We start from the raw sequence: 19,339 nt of genomic DNA on the forward strand, positions 1-19,339 counted from the left end.
GTTTTTGATGTCGTGGCCATGATCTGGAAGCGCGATTGGATAAAATTCGGAATATTGACAATTTGGACCAATCCGCGCCCACGACATCGTTACTGCAGTCATTTGACGCCGTCACGCAGAGTTCAATTTGCCGGTGCTTCAACGCGACGTCGATGCAGCAGCAGTTCCAGTCGCAACCGCCGGGCGGCTTCCGCCCCTTCAACCCCGCAGCGCCGTCGTCCGGCGGTCCGCGCTCCAACGGCGCGGCGCCGTTCAACCCGGCCGCGCAGCCGCGGTCCTTTGGCCCGCCATCGCAAAATGCGCCTCTGTCTGGCGGACCGCCACAAGCGGCGTTCGGTCGGCAAGCGTCGGGTCCACTGTCGCAAGGCCAATTGAGTGGTCCGCCCCAGCCGTTTGGCCGACCTGCTCCGCCAGCGTTTGCGCAAGGCCCACCCCAAGCTTTTGCTGCGCAAGGACCGCCTGCGATGCAAGCACCACCGCAACAGCCTCCCCACGGACAGTTTGCCACGCCACAGGGAGCGAGTGGTCCGCCACAAGAGCTGCATCAAGCGTTTGGACGTATGGCCGTTCAGCCTGCGGGGCCGCCACGAGCACCACCGATGGGTCACGCGCCGCCGATGAACCAACCGCCGCCGATGAACCAGGCACCTGGAAGCTACCCTCCGATGGGCCAAGGGCCGCCCACGATGATGCACCAAATGCAGCCGCAGCACCAGCCCACGAGCCACGGACCCTCGCCGCTACAGCCGTTGCGGAGCTACCCGCCGGCAATGCAGGCGCCCGGTAGCTACCCTCAAGCGACACGTGGTACTGCGCTCCCGAGCGGCGACTTTAACCAAGGCAACTACGCTGCGCAGCAGCCGATGATGGCGCAGACGCACGCCCCCGTCCTGGCTGCGCCGTGCGACCCGCGCTATCTTCGTATGACCGTCAATGCTGTCGCCCATTCGCAAGAGCACGCAACCAAGTCGGCGCTGCCTTACGGTCTCGTGCTCCAGCCGCTGGCCGAGCCCGAGGACGGCAAGGAGGTACGAAACTCAATCGGAAGGGATATGAATCTCAAACTCAATGTTGCTAGCTGCCGGTGGTCAACTTTGGCGCGTCGGGCGTCGTGCGCTGCAAGTCGTGCCGCGCGTACATCAACCCGTACATTCAGTGGATGGACAACGGTCGCCGGTGGCGCTGCAACCTCTGCGGCATCGCGAACGACGGTACGGACCTGAATCTCAAAACTGAAAATTGAGTTGCGCCTCCTAGTCCCGAGCTCGTACTTTTGCCATCTGAATGCAAACGGCGTCCGCCACGACATTGACGAGGTACGATGCCGCGAGTTTGCTCGGGCATGAGACGAGGCTTTTTGCGTAGCGTCCGGAGCTTCGCGGCAGTGTCGAGATCATTGCGCCGTCCGAGTACACGGTGCGCCCGCCGATTCCGCCGGCATTTGTGTTTGTCGTCGACGTCTCGGCGCAAGCGGTGGCGAGTGGCATGGTGCAAGTGGCCGCCGAAACCATCTTGGCACAGCTCGACAACCTTCCGGGCGAAGGACGCACGCGCTTTGGCTTGATTACCTACGACAGCCACGTGCATTTCTACAACCTCAAGGCCGGCTTGAAGGCGCCGCAGATGATGGTCGTCCCCGACATCAACGAGCTCTTCATTCCGATCCCGGACGAGCTCCTCGTCAACCTCAGGTTTGCTCCATCTCTTGGCAGCATGAAGCTCATATCTCTAACATAGCGACTCGCGGGATGTGATTGAGAGCTTACTGGAGATGCTGCCGCGTATGCACCAAGGCACGCGCAACCCCGACACGTGCTTGGGCCCGGCGATTCGCGCCGCCTTCCGTCTCATGGTGCGCCACGATGCGCTCGACCACTAAGATTTCATTTTCTTATGGTAGACGGCACTGGGGGGCAAGATGCTCGTGTTCCAGAGCTCGCTGCCGACGACGGGCCAGGGCGCGCTCAAGCACCGCGACGACCCGCGCCTCCTCGGTTCGGAGAAGGAGCAGTCTCTGCTCAACCCTGTTGACACGTACGTCAACGTATACGCAATGGCGTCGCTTGACGGCCTGTATCGGTAGGTTTTACCGCAAGAACGCGATCGAGTTTTGCCGGCAGCAAGTCAGCGTCGACACGTTCCTCTTTGCGCCGCAGTACACGGACGTGGCATCGCTCGCGCCGCTCTCAAAGTACTCTGGCGGACAGCTCTTCTACTACCTCAACTTTTCCGCGCCCGTCGATGGCCACAAGTTTGCGACGGAGCTCGGTCGCTGCTTGACGCGCGAGACGGGCTGGGAGGCGATTCTGCGACTGCGGTGCACGAAAGGCATGCGCTTCAGCAACTACTATGGCAACTCGTTTTTGCGCGGCCCCGACCTCCTTGCGGTGCCCAGCGTTCACGCGGACGCGGCGTTTGGCGTGGAACTCGAGCACAGCGACACGCTCTTGACGTCCAACACGATCTCGATCCAAGCCGCCGTGCTCTACACGACGTCGTCCGGCGAGCGGCGCATTCGTGTGCACACGACTGCGATTCCCGTCGTCAAAGGTATTCAATAATGGTCGTAACGGCACCTCACGCGGCGACATGTAGCGTATGCCGACCTCTTTCACGCGGTCGACATGGACGCCATGTGCAACCTCGTTGCCAAGAGCGGTACGAACACGACGAGGAACCTGGCGGTGATCAAAAATGTTCTTATCGGCGATGATAGCGCTGGAAGTCGCGCTCAAGACAGGTTTACCAAACGCCCGCAACAAGCTCCAAGCTGTCGCGTCCGACGTGGCCCGGGCCTACCGCACGTACGGTGGCAGCGTTGCAGGTGGCTACCAGCTCCAGCTGCCGACGTCGCTGCAGCTCCTGCCGCTCTACATGGTACGGCTATCTTTTGTTATACCAAGTGCTAACACGTCGGGTGTTAGATGTCGCTCATGAAGAACCCGGCGTTCCGCGGCGGCAACGACATTGGCTCGGACGAGCGGTCGGCGACGCAGTATACGCTCAACAACCTCTCGGTGACGCTGTCCCGGACGTTTATTTACCCGCGCCTCTTCTCGCTCCTCGAGATGCCCCAAGAAGCCGGCCTGCCTATCGCCGAAGGCGAACTCCCGCCGGGCGTGACGACGGCCGGTGCGCAACAGATCCAGCTGCCGCCCGTGGTCAACCTCTCGGTGGACCGGCTCAACACGGAAGGCGCCTTCTTGCTGGACGACACGGTGTCGCTGCACCTCTGGCTCGGCCGCAACGTCTCGCCTCGCTTCCTCCAGAGCCTCTTTGGCACCGACACCATCGACGGCGTGGACCCGCGCCAACTCCAGCTTGTCGAACCCACAGACGACCTTGGCACGCGCCTGCACAACATTTTCTCAGCGATCCGCGAAGACCGCCCGGCCTTCCTCAAGCTCCACGTGCTGCACGAAGGCGCGCAAGGCGAAGGTCGCTTCTTCTGGAAGCTTGTCGAAGATCGCGCAAGCTTCAACGGCGGCACGTACTCGTACGCCGAGTTCCTCGGGCAGGTCAACCGCGGCAGCCAAGGCGGCAAGTAGATTCCCCAAGCAGTTTTTTTATTTTGACTCTCACACCGCTACCATAGCCCAAGCCCTACTCAGAATGAGGCTATAGAAACGATGTACATATACCTGCGACGAGTCTTGTCCCTACGTGCTGGTTGCTAGCGCTCAATCATCACTGTTTACGCAGCATTGCTCGCGCGACTAGAGTGGACCAACCTCGTCCATCTAAGTAGCGTCGATCACTTCTTGACGCATATTTTCGCTACTCGAAGCGCCTTTGGACCGGAGGTGGCTCTACGAGACGCCATACCTCACGCTGCAAGCTGCGAAATGACGCACCCCCATGACGAGACATTCGAATACGCTGCTGATAGACTTAGACATGCTGCACGGCCGGGAATGAGCCAAAGTCTTGGACGTGGTTCGTGTGCAGCTTCATTTGCTCCATGGCCGCGCGAATGTGCGCGTCGTCGCGGTGGCCGTCGAGCTCGACGAAGAAATCATAGTCCCATGCGTTCCCGACGCGCGGGATCGACTCGAGGCGCGTCATGTTGACGCCGTTGTCCTTGAAGACTTGCAATGCCGAGAGGAGCGACCCGACTTGGTGCTTGACGCTCATGCTGATGCACGTCTTGTCCCGGCCCGTCGGCGAGCTGCACGCTTTCCCAATGACGAGGAACCGCATCGATGTCGACGGCGGCGCGCTTGTCCAGGACGACGCCGGCATCTCCACGTGGTGCGACAAGCCAAACGCCGTGGCTGCGTCATTGGTCGTGATGGCCAGCGCCGTCGTTTCCTCAAGCGCGCGGCGCGCGGCCTCCTCGACGCTCGCCACAACGACGACCTTGGCCGTGCTCCATAGCCGGTCGATCGCCGTGCCAAAGCTGGCTTCGGCCGACGCCGGGAGGTAGATCGACGTCACGCTGGCCGGCGGAATAGCATGCTGCGCAGCGACAAGGAACGGTTCGAGCACGAGCGTCTCAGCCACAATCTTGAGCTGGCTACATGGCAGCAACCCCATGAGAAAGGCTATGTGAATGGGCCATGAATGTACCTCTGCAGCAAGCGCAGCTGGGTCTCCTTGATGATGCCTGTCTGTGCGTCCTCGAACGCCACGACGCCGTACGCAGTCTTGTTGTTGGCGACGCTCTGGAAGACGTCGGCGGTCGTCGACGTCGCCGCAAAGTTGGGCGTCGCATAGGCGCCAAAGTGCGTGACGGCGGCCGTGAACGAGAGGCTTCCGATCGGACCGACGTACGCCACGGACTCGTGCTCGAGGCGCTGCAGTAGGTACGCGACTTGGACTTCCTTGGTCAACGGCATGACGAAATTCTGCACACAGGGTCATGAGATGTGCGATGCAAGAGAAAAGGCTATGGCGTACGAGGTAGAGGTCCGAGATGAGCTGCGGGTCGACCTTGCAGTGCCCGCTTGCCGTGGTCGGCGCCCCGTCAATGTCCTGGCCGTACGTGGACGCCTTGAGGCACACGCGCTTGGCGACTTTCTAATGTCGAGATTAGTTGAGCTCTGAAGCGAACGGACAGCGATACCTCCTCGACGACGACGTTGGTGAGCGCCGCCATGATGCCCGTAGCGTCGTTGTTGCGGATGAGCGCCGTGTACTTGTCTGTCTCGGCCTGGAACTTGGCCTCGGCGATAAACTTGCCAAAGTGAATGCGCTTGCTCAAGGCTTGCAGCACGGCAACGTCCGCATTGGCCGCCGACCCATACTAGAGCACGACGCCATCAGCACATGGACAAAGCGAGTCATGTTGTACCGTGGTCGAGTCGTCGACGTCGGCTGTGATGTGCGGGAGGATCTTTTGCAGGTAGACATTCATGATCTGGTCGTTGATGTTGATCGCGTTGGGAATGAGAACGGTTGGGTACGCGACTGGCGGGAGCATTGGCTCGGGCAGGAGCTGCGGGAAGAACGCGTGCTCGTCCGGCGCCGTGTACCGGCGGTTGAGCGCGTGCAGCTTCTCGGTGCCACTGAGGAGAAAGTCGAGGAAGCTGCCTTGGAAGCTGTTGTACTTGCCCTTGAACTCGCGCAGCGACGGCGTGGCCTCGGCGCGCTGGCGGTAGATGGCATCGTTGCGCGCAAACTGGGCGCGCTCGATGAGCGCAAAGATGATCGTCTCTTCCTGGCGGATGAGCACGTTGCGGTAGTCGTCGAGGAGCACGCGGGTCGTCGTCATGATGGGATTCGGAAATGCCATCTTCCAAACGTGGCCGATTCCGCGGCCAGAGAATTCCCATGGCATCGAACGCCGTTTCGAAATCCACGAGTCGTCCGGATAACAGGGTTTTGCCCGCGTTGCATCCGGGATAAAGAGGTTTTGCCCAGCTTAAAAATGGGAGAAACCCGAAAGGACCAAGCAACTTCAACGTCAGCGACTCTGTGATGGCGCATTCACTTCAACCACTGCACACGAGCCAAGTCGCCGCAGAGGCCGAGGCCCACCGCCACATTACTCGTCATATCGTGCAACCAGAGCTTGGAAGACAAACGAGCTTCTCTCTGGCAGGCATTGGCTGAGGGCGGACCTGCCACGTCACGAGGCTAGCAACGATGGGAACGCATACCTTAGCGGTGCTGGAAGCCCATGATCTCTAATGGGACGCGTGCTCCCTCCAGCACCTCGTCGTCAACCTTAACTACAAGTTGTCGTTGATCGATTCTGTTGGGTTTGGAGGATGGATTCGGTCTGTGAGGACACGGCCTACGAGGACGTCTGCCGCTCCGTTGCGCGCTTTCCCGCCTTTGTCCGGATAGGCACATAGCCGCGCCACACGATTGGACGTTTTTCGGCCAATCAAACTTGCGACACTGTCGCACGCGATGGCCATTGGTTGGCACGTGGGCCGAGCGAATCTGCCAGGACGAATCGACCGGTTCGCGTCGCAGCGCCCGAGCACTTGGTCCTTGGCGAGCATGCACGAGCTCCTCGAGACGCTGCTTTCCAAGCAGAAGTTTGTCAAGGCGCTTGCCACCGCGCCGCCCGCGCGCATTCCCAACTTTGACAAGGTCGTCGCCTTCGTCGGCGCGGGCAGTGACCTCGCGCGCTGCCACCAAGCGCTCCGCGACGCCGTCCTCGTTGGCATTGACACGGTAGCGCCGCATCCATTGCAACGGATCTTCATGCAGTCTGCACGTGCAGGAAACCAAACCCGAGTTCAAGAAGCACTCGGAGCGCAACCCCGTCGCACTTCTCCAGATCGCGACGCGCGATGCGAAGGGCCATGAAGCCGTCTTCGTGCTCGATCTCATCGCATTGGACGTCGACGACTACAACGACATGCTCACCGAGCTCTTTTGCGCGCACGATATAATCAAGATGGGACAAGGCTTGCTCGGCGATCTCAAAGTACGTCGTCAACCTCGCGGCGCATCATCTCATCCATTTTGTGCAGGAGCTCCATGAGGCGTACCCCAAGGCGTCGTGCTTTCGCAAGATCCACAGCGTCGTCGAGGCCAACGACCTCTTGCGCGTCGTTCTCGAGCACACGTGCCTCATGAGCCTCCAGAAGATCGTATACTTTTGCTTGCAGAAAAAGCTCGTCAAGACGCAACAGACGTCCAATTGGCACCGCCGCCCGCTCTCGCCAGCGCAGCTTATGTACGCGGCACTGGACGCCCTCGTGCTGCTCTGGATCCACGACAAGCTCCTCGACGCGATTCCTTCGCCCTTCCACATGGACTCGATCTGGAAGACGTGGGACCTCAACCGCAAGATCGAGCTGCCGTGCTCCAAATGCGGCGCCTGCTTCGAGTCCGACCACAGCTTGTATTCGCACTACGTCGCGTGCAGCGCCGACTCGACCGAGCGCAACTTTGCCTGCCCACGCTGTCCGAAGCGGTTCAAGACTGACGAGGCGCGCCGCCAGCACGCCGAGCACTGCATGGACACGGCTGTGCCACACGCCGTATCGACTGCTGCTCAAGTCGACTGCTACTGCGGCCGGTCACTCGTCGACGGGAAATGGAACGCGGGCCACCCAATGCACTACATGTGTGCGAGCTACAAGCAGTACGCGACGCTGTCGCCCGAGACAAACACATATATCTGGAACTGCGTCGACTGCGCCAAGACGTTCGAGTCGCCAGAAAAGCTTCTCTACCACCATGGGCTCTGTGCGACGACGCCGGCAACGACCAAGGTGCACGTCCGGTTCGACGAGTCACCCGCGCCGAAGCGCAAGGCGTCCATGGACTGCAGTAGCAGCGAAGAGAAGCGGCGGCATTTCCAGCGCACGGCGAGTGCTGACTTTACAGAGTCGCCCGAGGAAGAGTCGCTCTGGAGCGAAGTCGGCAAGTGGAGCTGCGATATCGAGGGCAACGACACCGACACCTCCAGCTATTAATCAACTATATAACTATCCGAGAAGATATGCTTACCTGTCGTGTTCATCTTGCAAAGTCGAAACGCCCGTCGTCCTTTCTAGAGACGGTCACCATGCCATCGATCGTCGTTGCGAACTTGATTCATGCCGTTCATGGTGGCGCAACGCAGCGACGCTATGAATAAGAAAGACGACGCGGCTGCCCCGACGTCCAGGACGTGGGGACAACAATGCTGGCGCTGCCTGGGGCTGGCGCCAAGATCTTGGTGTGACTTCGCGTCGTTAGGATTCCACCAATCATTTCGTTCGGATTTCATTTTTTAAGAAAGTTCTTTTCCACTTGATGTTTGTAGAGGAATTAATATCTTTGAATTAAATGACGGCCCACTTGGACATGTGGATCAAAGTATGGCAGTCATTTGTTGTTATTCAGAGGTCGCCGTACATCTCGTCGCCAGGATGATGCAAGCCCCCGTCATGGTCCTCAGTACGTGGAGCCGCCTCCTGCGCCGAGCTCATGATGTGGCTTCCTCTAGACACCAACACCCAGCGTGAGACTGGTCGCTCGGCCCAGCTCGGCAACATCCAGGCCGCCAAGGTAGAACCGATATGGCCAGGTCGACGGACGCTCATGCGGGTGTAGGCGGTCTCGGAGATTGTCCGCACGACGCTCGGCCCGCGCAGCATGCTCAAGATGCTTCTCGACCCCATGGGTGGTATTGTCATGACGAGCGACGGCAACGCCATTTTGCGCGAAGTCGATGTCTCCCATCCAGCCGCTAAGAGCATGATCGAGTTGAGCCGCGCCCAGGACGAAGAAGTTGGTGATGGCACCACCTCGGTCATCATCTTGTGTACGTAACTACGGCAAGCAATGCTGTCGGCTCATGAAAAGAAATCGTAGCGGGTGAAATGCTCGTTGTCGCTGAGCCCTTCCTCTCGCGCCAGGTCCACCCCACGGTCATTATTCGTGGCTACCACCAGGCCCTGCAAATGTGCTTGGAGACGTGCAAGCGCATGGCCAAGAAGATCGATGTCCACGACAAGGTCGCCATGCGCAACTTGATTCTCTCGAGCGTTGGCACCAAGTATTCGCCGCGCGTCGGCAACATTGTGGCCGAATTGGCCTTGGACGCGGTCTTGACGGTCATGCGCACGAACCCCCACACGGGCAAGAAGGAAGTCGACGTCAAGCGCTACGCCAAGGTCGAGAAGATCCCGGGCGGCGAGCTCGAGGACTCGCGCGTCCTCTCGGGTGTCATGTTCAACAAGGACGTGACGCACTCGAAGATGCGCCGCCACATCAAGAACCCGCGCGTCTTGCTGCTCGACTGCCCCCTCGAGTACAAGAAGGGCGAATCGCAGACCAACGTCGAGCTCACGAACGAGCAGGACTGGAACACGCTTCTCCGCATGGAGGAAGAGTACATTGAGCAGCTCTGCGCCCAGATCGTGGCCGTCAAGCCCGACATTGTCATCACGGAGAAGGGCGTGAGCGACCTCGCGCAGCACTACTTTGTCAAGGCCAACATTACGTGCTTCCGCCGCCTCCGCAAGACGGACAACAACCGCATCGCGCGCGCGACGGGCGCCACGATCGTCAGCCGCGCCGAGGAGATCCAGGAGAGCGACATTGGCAGCAAGTGCGGCGTCTTCGAAGTGCGCAAGATCGCCGACGAGTACTTCGCCTTTTTCGAAGACTGCAAGGACCCCGGTGCCTGCACGATCCTCCTCCGCGGTGGCTCCAAGGACGTCCTCAACGAAGTCGAGCGCAACCTCCAGGATGCGCTCCAGGTCGCCCGCAACGTGGTTTTCGAGCCGCTTCTTCTCCCGGGCGGTGGTGCCACCGAGATGCGCCTCGCGCACGAGCTGCGCCAGCGCGCGCACGAGATCGAAGGCGTCGAGCAGTGGCCGTTCAAGGCGGTCGCGGAAGCCCTCGAGGTCATTCCCCGCACGCTCCTCCAGAACTGCGGCGCGAGCGTAGTCCGCGTCATGACGGCGCTGCGGGCCAAGATTGCCGAAAACAACGGCGGGTACGCGGTCGACGGCGTCAAGGGCGCGGTCGTGACGACGGAAGAACTCGGCGTCTGGGAGCCGTACCAGGTCAAGACGCAGACGATCAAGACGGCGGTCGAGGCTGCTTGCATGTTGCTGCGCATCGACGACATTGTCTCGGGCTTGGCCAAGAAGAAATAGGTTTACACTAATACTACGTCAGGAAAAAAGGATTATCAGCAGAGAATATATAGGCACCAAAAACATTCTTCGATCGTACGTTGTCCTTGGCAGCATGGCGTACTGGAAGGAAGAAGAGGAGTCGGGAAGCAAGTAGGCGTAGGGACCATATCGCACCAACCATCTCGGGACGAGACGTGGTTTCATTCGCATCCAGCGTAGCAGTCATGTAAGATCTTGGATGAGCTTGGCTTCCTGGCTATGAGTTCATGGTGGTCAGCCGATGACCCTACCCCTATCGTAGCGAGGAAGCTCGAAACAGGCGTTCGTTGTGCATCCGCTCGACCATTTGGCTGCGCTTTGTGATGGACACTGGGCTTGGCAAGACACTGCGAGTGGTTTTGACATCTAGATCTGAGTTTTTTGTTGTTGGTGTTGTTAAGGTAGTACTGTAGTTATCTAGTCCATGATTTCGTCGTCCGTCTTGAGCTGGCCGGGCGACTTGCGCAGCGCCTTGACGCGACGGACGTTCATGCTGTAAATATCTTGGTGCTCGACGTGGATGCGACCAATCTTGTCGCCCGTGAGCGCGTCGCGCGTGATGTTCTTGACCTTCTTGGGCGCGAGCTCCTTGGGCTTCTTGCACGCGGCCTTCATCAAGTCGGCAGACCCGAACTTGTGGCGGCGGAACGAGAGGTCGAAGCGCGGACCCATCTCGTCGAGCTCGACGCGCGGGTGCGTGTCGTTGGAGAGCTTAAAGTCGATCGAGTAGTGGCGGAAGAGAACGCGGTTCTTGGCGGCCGAGCACACAATGACGTGGTCGAGGCCCTTGAGGTTCACGGCCGTCGTGATCGTACCGCGGAAGATGTCGAGAAAGAGGTTCTTGAGCTTCGTGTACTCTTCGATCGTGTCCCACTCGTTGCCAGCAAAGACGAAGCACGGCTTGGAGCCCGGCGCCATCTTGCTCTTGACCTTGAAGTCGTCGATCGACTTGAAGTTCTCAAAGCCCATTTCGATCATGTCCATGAGGTGGCCATCAAAGGTGCGGCCAAAGATGACGTTGTTCGGGCGCTTCTTCGTGCTCGAGCCGAGGAGGAAGAGGCTCGTGTCGTTCTTGGCCGTGAGGAACTCGACGCTGTTGGCATCGTCGAACGGGTGCAGCTCGTTGCGCTTCGAGAGCGCCTTGGCGTCCGGCGCCTTGATCATGCGCAGGTCGCGGAGCAGGTTCGAGACATCTTCGTTCGTCTTGTTGCCGCGGAGCACGAGGAGCTGCTTGGTGTTCTCGACGAGCTTCGGCGCCTTGTTCTTGATGGCGCGGGCCACCTTGGCCTTGACGCGCTTCGTCTTGATGGGCGTAGCAGCCTTGCCCTTGAGCTTCTTGGGCGCGCCCATCGCCTTGGACGGAGGAGCCGCCGGCTTGGCCATGCGCTTCGTCACCTTCGCCATGCTTTTCTACGTTGTGAATCCCGCGTAGCAACCGGAACCTAATTTTGGTTGGTTGGTGTCCTAGAGACCACCAACCAAACGCAGGTAGCCAATCACAACGCTTCATTTCTTATCCGGATGGTCGGATAAGGATCGGCACCGCTTTCTTGCTGAAAAGGTTGTCTCCAGCGGACCTTGCTCACCTTGATCCTGACCTTGATCTTGGTGCGCATCTCGTGCTCGCCCTGCAGCGAGCCATGCATACGCTGTATGAGGATACACTGGAATCTCACAGTGTATCTCCCCAACCTGCCCTCTGCACTCAGTTGTGGCGAGAGAGACGCTGCTTGCGTGGCCGGACGCTATGCTCGTGTCGCGCTGCCGTGGCGTTTGTCCTGATACGTTCGCCATATCTATTTTGTGGCCTCGTGGCACCACAGCAGCGTGCGTTGATGGAGTAAGTGCGGCGTGGATGACGTGGATCGCGTGGATTCGGATTGGGCAAAGAACTGCACCGTTGCTCAGATAATGGCTGCTTTCGAGCGGCCGCTGATGACGCTATTTTCGACTTGGCATGCAGCAGCGGACGCAGGTCATCTTCGCCATCGGGCTCCTTGCGCGCGTCGCGCTGCTCCTCTGGGGCGAGTACCAGGACCGGACCATGGTCGTCAAGTACACGGACGTCGACTACGACGTGTACACGGACGCGTCGCGCGAGGTCGTCGCCGGCAACTCGCCCTTTGACCGGACCACGTACCGCTACACGCCGCTCCTGTACGCCATGCATGGCTTGCGCACATATGCTCATAGCTATCTAGGGCGTTCATTCTTCTGCCCAACGTCTACGTGTACGAGGCGTGGGGCAAGCTCCTCTTTGTCGCCAGCGACATGGTCGTCGCCTACGTCATCTACGCCATCTTGCAGCTGCGCGCGATTCCCGAGTCAAGTACTGCAAATATGAGCTTCTAAGAATCGCGACGAGCTCATGGCGTCCATATAGCTGCGATCAACTACACCATGGTGTGGCTCTTCCACCCGTTCTCGATCAACATCTCGACGCGTGGCAACGCCGACACACTCGTCGTGCTTCTCTGCATGGTCTCGCTCTACTTGCTCATGAAGAAGCAGCTCGTGCTCTCTGCGCTCATGTATGCACACCCATGCGACGCGTGCTCATGCGACGTCACTGCATTAGCTACGGCCTCGCCGTTCACTTCAAGATCTATCCCATCGTGTATGCGCTCGCCTTCCTTGTCGTACGTCCTCGTTCGTCGACTTGGCATTGTATTGATATGCCTCTAGTTTCTCGACGAAGACTATGATCATGCGCTCGCCTCCCGCCCTGTGCCATCGTCGCTCATTGGGAAGGCGCTGCACTGGCTGAACCGCCATCGGCTGACCTTTGGTCTTGTCAGCGGCGGGCTCTTCCTTGCGCTCACCGGTCTCTTCTACGCCATGTACGCTGCATTCTCCGTGTCTCGAAGTCTCATCGCTCCTCTAGTTATGGCTACACGTTCCTCTTTGAGGGGTATTTGTACCACTTTTCGCGCACGGACAACCGCCACAACTTTTCCATGTATTTTTACGACCTCTACCTCCGGTACACTCCGCATATCTACGATCATATTGCCAATCTTAGTGCTGTGTCTCTAGCTACGGCACGAGCGGTGGCTTCATGATGGGGCTCATTGCGTTCCTCCCGCAGTTCCTCACGCTCTTCAACATCTCGCTTCGCTGCGGCAAGGACTTGATCTTTGCGCAGTTTCTCCTCACGGTGTGCTTTGTCGTCTTCAACAAGGTGTGCACGGCCCAGGTACCATACCCTCAGCCCGTCCATCCCGGTCACGCAGCGTTTTTCGTAGTACTTTTTGTGGTACTCGGTCTACTTGCCGCTCGTTTTACCCCATTCGGAGCTCTCGGGCAAGCAGCTCCTCGCGATGATTGGTCTCTGGTTTGGTGGCGAGGTGCGCACGTGTCCTCACTTGTTGCTCGTTACTCAAGGATTCACTGCTAGTTGCACTGGTTATACTGGGCGTTTGGGCTTGAAATCATGGGCCAAAACACGTTTTTCAACGTCTGGATCGCGGGCCTCGTCTTCTTTGTCGTCAACATTGGCCTCATGATCGCCTTCAACACGCACCACCACCACGCGCCGCTCTTTGCCAAGGGCGAGGTCGTCGGCGTCTCTGCCAAGGCTGCCAAAACCGACTAAGATCTCACATCATCTACCAAAACTGTATTGGCCACGTCTTGCTACTTTTGTCTCTATCTATGTACAGCAAGTCGGACTAGGTGGTTGCGTCAGTTGCCACGTGCGACGCGACCTCCTCGGCGTCACTCAGCGCCTTGTCCAGCCGGGCCTCGCGCAGCTCGGGCGCCTGCAGCCCCTCGATCGTGATCACGTGGCTGCGGTCGTAACCCATACGACCAAAGACAGCCTTGACCAAGCCGTATGCCGACTCGTGTTCCGGCACGTTTGTACTGGCGCCACCTGCCGACGTGACGAGGACGACCGATTTGCCCGAGACGAAGGGCTGCTTGGTCGTGTTGCAGTACGTCATGTTGGGCTGCACGACGCAGTCCATGTATTGCTTGAGCACATATGGGACGCTACGCAGATGTGTCAAAATACAAGGCACGTAGAGGATGCGAGCTACCTGTGGTTCCAAACCGGCGCCGAGATGACGATGCAGTCGGCGGCCAAGAGCTCGGCAGTCAGCGACCGGATCGGCGCGATCTGCGCTTCGTCGTCTGGAGAGCCTTCGCCGAGGAGGACGCGGTAGCTGCTGTTCATCGTGGCCTTGCAGAAGCGCGGCAGCTCCGGGTGCCAAAGGTCCCGCTCGACGAGCGTGAACGAGTCGGGCGTGTACTTGATGTTGTTGGCCATTTCGCGCCGCGCATTCTGCTGCGCGAGGCAGGCGAGGAAGCCCGAGGCGACGACTGACGTGACCGACTCGTCCGAGAGGCTGCCATTGAGGTGCAGTACCGAGATCCCCCGGGTGCCCACCCGGCTCCGTCCGCGCGCCAGGAGCAGCATGCCCGAATGGCGTCTAAACCATTGGCCAATTTGGGTAGCCAATGGCATCTAGGTACACGTGCGTCCTGTCACGTGATTGGCTATTGGCGTGGATTACGACCCGTCGCCGAAGCGCGGCGATCGACTTCACGATACATCATCTTGTCGACTTGCCTCCTGGTGCAGCGGTGCTAGAGAAGATAGCACCACCGGACTAAGAAGACGAAATTCTTATAGCAATAATTGTCCACTTTTTGTAGGATTTCCGTTCCTAGTCATTGGGCAACCAATGTGTCTGACACGACTTGTCCTTGTCGTTGTTGTTGGAGAAGGTGTCAACGAGTTGACGGATGCCGCAGATGGGATAGAAACGGGCCATCAGAGATGGCACTTCGCCAGGAAGTTGTGTAGCGAGAAGCGTGTCATTGGAGACGCCGGCGGCGTGAATCTGGGTCTCGAGACTCTTGACCCATGTATGGAGCAGCGAAATCGTCGTCTTGTTCTTGGCAGTGGTGGGGTTGGCGTCGACCAAATGCATTGTGCTGTGCTGCACCTGGGCCTTCTTACGCTCAAGGCCGCGCTCTATCTTCTCCCGCAACGCAGTGATCGTATCGTCGCGCCGAAGGACGCGGTGTGCGAGCTGGATCGCGCGCTCGCTGGCAGCGTCTAGCGCATCGTTGGAGGTTGTTGCTGCTGCTTCAGACAGCAGGCTCGTCATTTGCTCCGAGAGCTGTACGATCGTGTAGTCGGAGGGTAGCAGCTGCGTATCGGACGTGCATGTTTGGTCGGAGCGGAGTCTTGTTATGTGTTGATGCGTCTCTAGGTATGCGAGCGATATCTTGATCAAGTTCCGGAGTTGAAGTCCTGCTGGCTGCTCCACCGCGAATAAAACGCGCGATCCTGGGTTTAGCCATCTCTTTAACGTGCACACAATGTATTTGTATCGAGTGCAATATCTCTTGACTTTGTATGGCATACGAAAAGCAAGTGCAGCGCTATACTGCCGTCACAAGCTCATCTTTCTCCCTCGCCATGTCGTCCGACCTGTTTGCCGACTGGCACGAAGAGCAGTCGGGCCGAGACAACTCGACGCGCGTAGCCGCGACCCGCGCGGACTACACGTCTCCCTACATGAACGTCGCTGCGGCCGCGGCCAGCTCGGACGACGACGAGCCTATCCGCCTCCAGGCGCCAGCCCGCGCCGGCCTCGGCGGGAAGCAGTCGACCATGTTCGAGCTCCGCGAGCACGGTCTCAAGGTCAGCCGCCGCAAGGGCTTCACGCCACGCTGCTTTAGCATTGGCAACAACGTCATGGCAATCGGGTCCGCGGAAGGCTCCATCTTGCGCTGCACGGCCGACGCGACGGACGCGACGCCGAACGCGGTCGAAGAGATCACGATCGAACCAAAGGTTGCCGTCATTTCGATCTACATTGACCCAAGTGGCGGCCATGTGCTCATTTCGCTCGAGAATGGCACCAACTGGTACCTGCACTCGTCCACGAACCGGCCACGGAAGCTCACGAAGGCCCAAGGCCGCTTCACGTGCGTCGCGTGGGACCGCCAGCTCGGGTCGCCCGCGACGACCGAGTCGATTCTCATCGGTACGGACGTCGGCTACATTTACGAAGCCGAGTTTGACGGCAAGGAGAAAAAGTTCAACCGCGTATACGCCATCACGCAGCAGGGCGCGATCGCGGGTCTCGAGTTCGAGCACGTCAACCAGACACAGCTCTACGTCATCATGACGACGTCGGGGTCGGGTCGGCGGCCCACGCGCATGTACCAGTTCCTTGGCGGCCCGACCTTTGAGAGTCTCTTTGGCGCCTACATGTCGACCGACGCGCTTCGCTTCAACGAGATCATGGGCGACATCAACACGGCGCAGCTCTCGGTCTTTGCCAAGCACGAGCGCGAGCGCGCCAAGTGCTTTGCCATCCTCACCGGCGAAGGCGTGTACCACGGCGACCTTCACTTTAGCGCCCGCAGCTCGATCGACAATATCTGGACCAACGTCGACATGCTCACGTTCCCGCCGTCGTCGTCCGACAAGCCGATGAGTCCGCCACTTGCGATCGCAACCACCGAGTACCACGTCGTGCTGCTCTACTCCAAGTACGTCCAAGTGCTCTGCAAGCTCAACGGCCTCGTCGTCCTCGAAGAAGTTTTCGACGCGCGCGTCGGCAGCATCAACGGCATCGCATACGACCCGACGCTCAACACGCTCTGGATCCACTCGGAGCGCCGAATCCTCCAAGTACTCGTGACCAACGAAGATCGCCACATTTGGAGCTTGTACCTGGCGAAAGCAACCCACGACGTGTTTACCAAGTCGACGGACGACCTCGAACGGGACTTTGCCCGCGCGCTTGCCGCGTGCAATGACGTGATCCAGCGTCAGAAGGTCTGGACGGCGCAGGCGGACGCATGCTTTGACCGCGAAGAGTTCGATCGCGCGGCGGCCTTGTACGCAAAGTCGTCGCGGTCGTTTGAAGAGGTCGCGCTGCGCTTCATGGAGGTCCAGGCCACGGATGCGCTCCACGCGTTCTTGCTAACGAAGCTCGGGCAGACGAGCAGCGACGACAAGACGCAGGCGACCGTGCTCTGCTCGTGGCTCGTCGAGCTCTACCTCGACAAATTCAACGGCCTCTCGGTCGCCGAGAAGGACATTGACATGCACGCCAACCTCCTCTTTGAGTTCAAGCAGTTTCTCCAAGACCACAAGCAGCATCTGGACCCGTCGACGACGTTCAACTTGATCGCGTCCCACGGCCGCGCGGACGAGCTCGTCTTCTACGCAAGCTTGATCGAAGATTATGAGAAGGTCGTGACGTACCACATTCACCGCGGCGAGTATGGCGCGGCCATCGAGCTCCTCAAAGGCGCGCCGACGCAGAAAGTCGAAGAGCTCTACTACAAGTACTCGCCCGAGCTCATCGTGCACAAGCCGAAGGAGCTCTTCGAGGTCTGGAAGGCCGCCGAGACGCTCGACCCGTCGCGCCTCATCCCGAGCATCGTGCGCCACGTGCATCAAAAGGACGAACACGTCAACCGCCGGTCGGTGCTCGAGCTCGCGATCGACTTCCTCAAGTTTGTCATCAAGCAAGGCAACCGCGACGAGACGATCCACAACTACATAGTGTTCCTCCTCGCGAAGCACCCGGACGAGCGGCTCCTGATCAACTTTCTGAGCAAGTCGAGTGGGTCCCAGCTCTTTGACCCGGCGTTCGCACTCCGTCTCTGCGCGCAGCACGAGAAGAACCGCGCGTGCATTTACATTTACTCGGCCATGGGGCTTTACCAAGAAGCGGTCGAGAAGGCGCTCCAGGTCGACGTCCAAATTGCGAAGGAGATGGCCAACATGCCGGACGACGCGGACTTGAAGAAGACGCTGTGGACGCTCATTGCCAAGCACACGATTGACGCCGGTGGCGACATCAAGGAGGCCATGGGCATCCTCAACGAGAGCGAGATGCTGCAGATCGAGGACATTTTGCCGTTCTTTCCCGACTTTGTCGTCATCAACGACTTCAAGAAGGAGATTTGCGAGTCGCTCCAGGTCTACAACGACCGCATCGAGCAGCTCAAGGCCGAGATGCGCGAGTACACCGAGTCGGCCGAGCTCATTCGCGCCGATATGCAGCAATTGCGGAAGCGGTCGGCCAACATTTACGGCAACCAGCGCTGCGACCTCACGGGCGACAACATTCTCAGCAAGGAGTTCTACCTCTTCCCGTGCGGCCACGCCTTTCACGCGGCGGCGTTGCGCCAAGAAATGACCAAGCATCTCAACAGCTTCCAGCGCCAGACAGTCAAGCAGCTCATGCAAAAGCTCCAGGAGCTCTCGCTCGAGCCGCCGCAGTCGACCTTCCAGCGCGTCGCCAACGTCTTCTCAAGCGACAAGAACAGCGCGGACGCGATCACGGCCCTCAAGACCAACACGAACGAGCGCGAGTTGGTCCAGCAAAAGCTCGACGAGATTGTCGCGTCCGAGTGCATCTTTTGCGGCGAAGTCATGATCAAGTCGATCCACCTGCCCTTCATCACGGACGAAGACGAAGCGCGCGAAGGCGCCGAGTGGCGCATTTAAGCATGCATGGTCTCTATCTAAAAACACGCCGTTTTACGTTGTAAATCTTGGATATCAAGTGCTGAACAGCATCCAAGATGGCGTGGATACAGACAGCGCGGATGGGATTAAAATATTGCCGATGTACTTGCAACAAGTATGCAGAATAAAATATTGAAAGAAGCGGCGTCGCACACACACAAGATCGCGGCCATGCTCGCCCTCGACTTCAAGGACCTCCCAAAGCACCGACCATGCCAGTACGAGAAGCTCAAGAAGACACCGAGCACATGGAAGAGCCGCGTCGCAGCCCTCGAGCGCGCCAAGCGCCGAGAGCCGCCGGTGAGCGCCAAGCTCCGGGTACCACGGCCCCCGAGCATGACCCCGGACGGCAAGAAGTGCCATGGCGCGAGAGGAGCGACGTTCACCGAGGCCGATCGAGCGCACGTAGCCATTGACGCGTCGCTGGAGGAGTTGCTTCAGCCGCTCGACGACGATGGGTTGAAGAAGATCCCGATGCCCATTATGCCCGACATGCACACGCTCCTCGCACAGCGTCAGCGCCGGCGAAACCCGCTCGAGTACATCAAGCACGACCACGTCGAAGTCATGTGGCTGCATCAAATGGGTGGGTCGCACGAAGGGCTCGACGAGTACCGGGCATGGCGCGTCGCCCACGGCCAGTACTAGTATGCATGAACCTATCTTAATTGCCAAAAGCCTTCGAGCACCCTGTGCAGCATCCTCCTGCGTTCCTTCGACGCATGGGCTTTCTCATGGAAAGGCTCATAACGTC

The 19,339-nt window shown here is 59.2% G+C and overlaps 10 protein-coding genes across 11 annotated transcripts; 6 read left to right on the forward strand and 4 right to left on the reverse strand.

The window, feature by feature from the left end:
• Positions 1-101: 101 nt before the first annotated feature.
• Positions 102-3,691, forward strand: SDRG_06627 (hypothetical protein). Its single transcript, XM_008612417.1, has 10 exons — positions 102-1,028; positions 1,079-1,211; positions 1,258-1,316; positions 1,366-1,691; positions 1,738-1,852; positions 1,901-2,034; positions 2,084-2,550; positions 2,596-2,658; positions 2,717-2,877; positions 2,925-3,691. The coding sequence occupies exons 1-10, from the start codon at positions 153-155 to the stop codon at positions 3,546-3,548; spliced, it is 2,958 nt and encodes a 985-aa protein (XP_008610639.1). The 5' UTR covers positions 102-152; the 3' UTR covers positions 3,549-3,691.
• SDRG_06628 lies at positions 3,552-5,779 on the reverse strand (the record flags this gene model as incomplete). 2 transcript variants are annotated; one of them, XM_008612419.1, is made up of 6 exons in its annotated part: positions 5,294-5,773; positions 5,066-5,245; positions 4,900-5,019; positions 4,570-4,847; positions 3,642-4,516; positions 3,552-3,586 (listed from the first exon to the last, which is right to left on the reverse strand). In XM_008612419.1, the coding sequence occupies exons 1-5, from the start codon at positions 5,732-5,734 to the stop codon at positions 3,892-3,894; spliced, it is 1,644 nt and encodes a 547-aa protein (XP_008610641.1). In that variant the 5' UTR covers positions 5,735-5,773. The 2 variants fall into 2 exon arrangements, with proteins under 2 accessions (XP_008610641.1, XP_008610640.1); XM_008612418.1 differs by lacking the exon at positions 3,552-3,586 and having other exon boundaries at positions 3,892-4,516; positions 5,294-5,779.
• Positions 5,780-6,354: 575 nt separating this feature from the next.
• On the forward strand, positions 6,355-7,920 carry SDRG_06629 (hypothetical protein). The gene is made up of 3 exons (XM_008612420.1): positions 6,355-6,627; positions 6,677-6,883; positions 6,930-7,920. The coding sequence occupies exons 1-3, from the start codon at positions 6,358-6,360 to the stop codon at positions 7,878-7,880; spliced, it is 1,428 nt and encodes a 475-aa protein (XP_008610642.1). The 5' UTR covers positions 6,355-6,357; the 3' UTR covers positions 7,881-7,920.
• Positions 7,921-8,287: 367 nt separating this feature from the next.
• On the forward strand, positions 8,288-10,281 carry SDRG_06630 (T-complex protein 1 subunit gamma). The gene is made up of 4 exons (XM_008612421.1): positions 8,288-8,346; positions 8,396-8,457; positions 8,503-8,713; positions 8,764-10,281. The coding sequence occupies exons 1-4, from the start codon at positions 8,319-8,321 to the stop codon at positions 10,053-10,055; spliced, it is 1,593 nt and encodes a 530-aa protein (XP_008610643.1). The 5' UTR covers positions 8,288-8,318; the 3' UTR covers positions 10,056-10,281.
• A 149-nt stretch (positions 10,282-10,430) lies between these two features.
• On the reverse strand, positions 10,431-11,516 carry SDRG_06631 (hypothetical protein). The gene has a single exon (XM_008612422.1). It carries the CDS (start codon positions 11,478-11,480, stop codon positions 10,494-10,496), a length of 987 nt encoding a protein of 328 aa, XP_008610644.1. The 5' UTR covers positions 11,481-11,516; the 3' UTR covers positions 10,431-10,493.
• A 509-nt stretch (positions 11,517-12,025) lies between these two features.
• Positions 12,026-13,710, forward strand: SDRG_06632 (hypothetical protein). Its single transcript, XM_008612423.1, has 9 exons — positions 12,026-12,233; positions 12,278-12,405; positions 12,460-12,607; positions 12,655-12,715; positions 12,762-12,916; positions 12,961-13,059; positions 13,113-13,272; positions 13,322-13,423; positions 13,474-13,710. The coding sequence occupies exons 1-9, from the start codon at positions 12,034-12,036 to the stop codon at positions 13,669-13,671; spliced, it is 1,251 nt and encodes a 416-aa protein (XP_008610645.1). The 5' UTR covers positions 12,026-12,033; the 3' UTR covers positions 13,672-13,710.
• Positions 13,674-14,515, reverse strand: SDRG_06633 (hypothetical protein). The gene is made up of 2 exons (XM_008612424.1): positions 14,117-14,515; positions 13,674-14,069 (listed from the first exon to the last, which is right to left on the reverse strand). The coding sequence occupies exons 1-2, from the start codon at positions 14,494-14,496 to the stop codon at positions 13,748-13,750; spliced, it is 702 nt and encodes a 233-aa protein (XP_008610646.1). The 5' UTR covers positions 14,497-14,515; the 3' UTR covers positions 13,674-13,747.
• Positions 14,516-14,746: 231 nt separating this feature from the next.
• On the reverse strand, positions 14,747-15,193 carry SDRG_06634 (hypothetical protein; the record flags this gene model as incomplete). Its single annotated transcript, XM_008612425.1, has 1 exon — positions 14,747-15,193. The coding sequence occupies one exon, from the start codon at positions 15,191-15,193 to the stop codon at positions 14,747-14,749; it is 447 nt and encodes a 148-aa protein (XP_008610647.1).
• A 259-nt stretch (positions 15,194-15,452) lies between these two features.
• SDRG_06635 (hypothetical protein) lies at positions 15,453-18,609 on the forward strand. The gene has a single exon (XM_008612426.1). It carries the CDS (start codon positions 15,508-15,510, stop codon positions 18,562-18,564), a length of 3,057 nt encoding a protein of 1,018 aa, XP_008610648.1. The 5' UTR covers positions 15,453-15,507; the 3' UTR covers positions 18,565-18,609.
• Positions 18,610-18,726: 117 nt separating this feature from the next.
• On the forward strand, positions 18,727-19,287 carry SDRG_06636 (hypothetical protein; the record flags this gene model as incomplete). Its single annotated transcript, XM_008612427.1, has 1 exon — positions 18,727-19,287. A coding segment is annotated over one exon (507 nt), but the record flags the coding sequence as incomplete, so codon positions are not given.
• Between the last annotated feature and the right edge of the window lie 52 nt (positions 19,288-19,339).

The sequence above is a fragment of the Saprolegnia diclina genome (assembly GCF_000281045.1).
Source record: "Saprolegnia diclina VS20 unplaced genomic scaffold supercont1.18, whole genome shotgun sequence".
Classification (NCBI taxonomy): Eukaryota; Oomycota; class Saprolegniomycetes; order Saprolegniales; family Saprolegniaceae; genus Saprolegnia; species Saprolegnia diclina.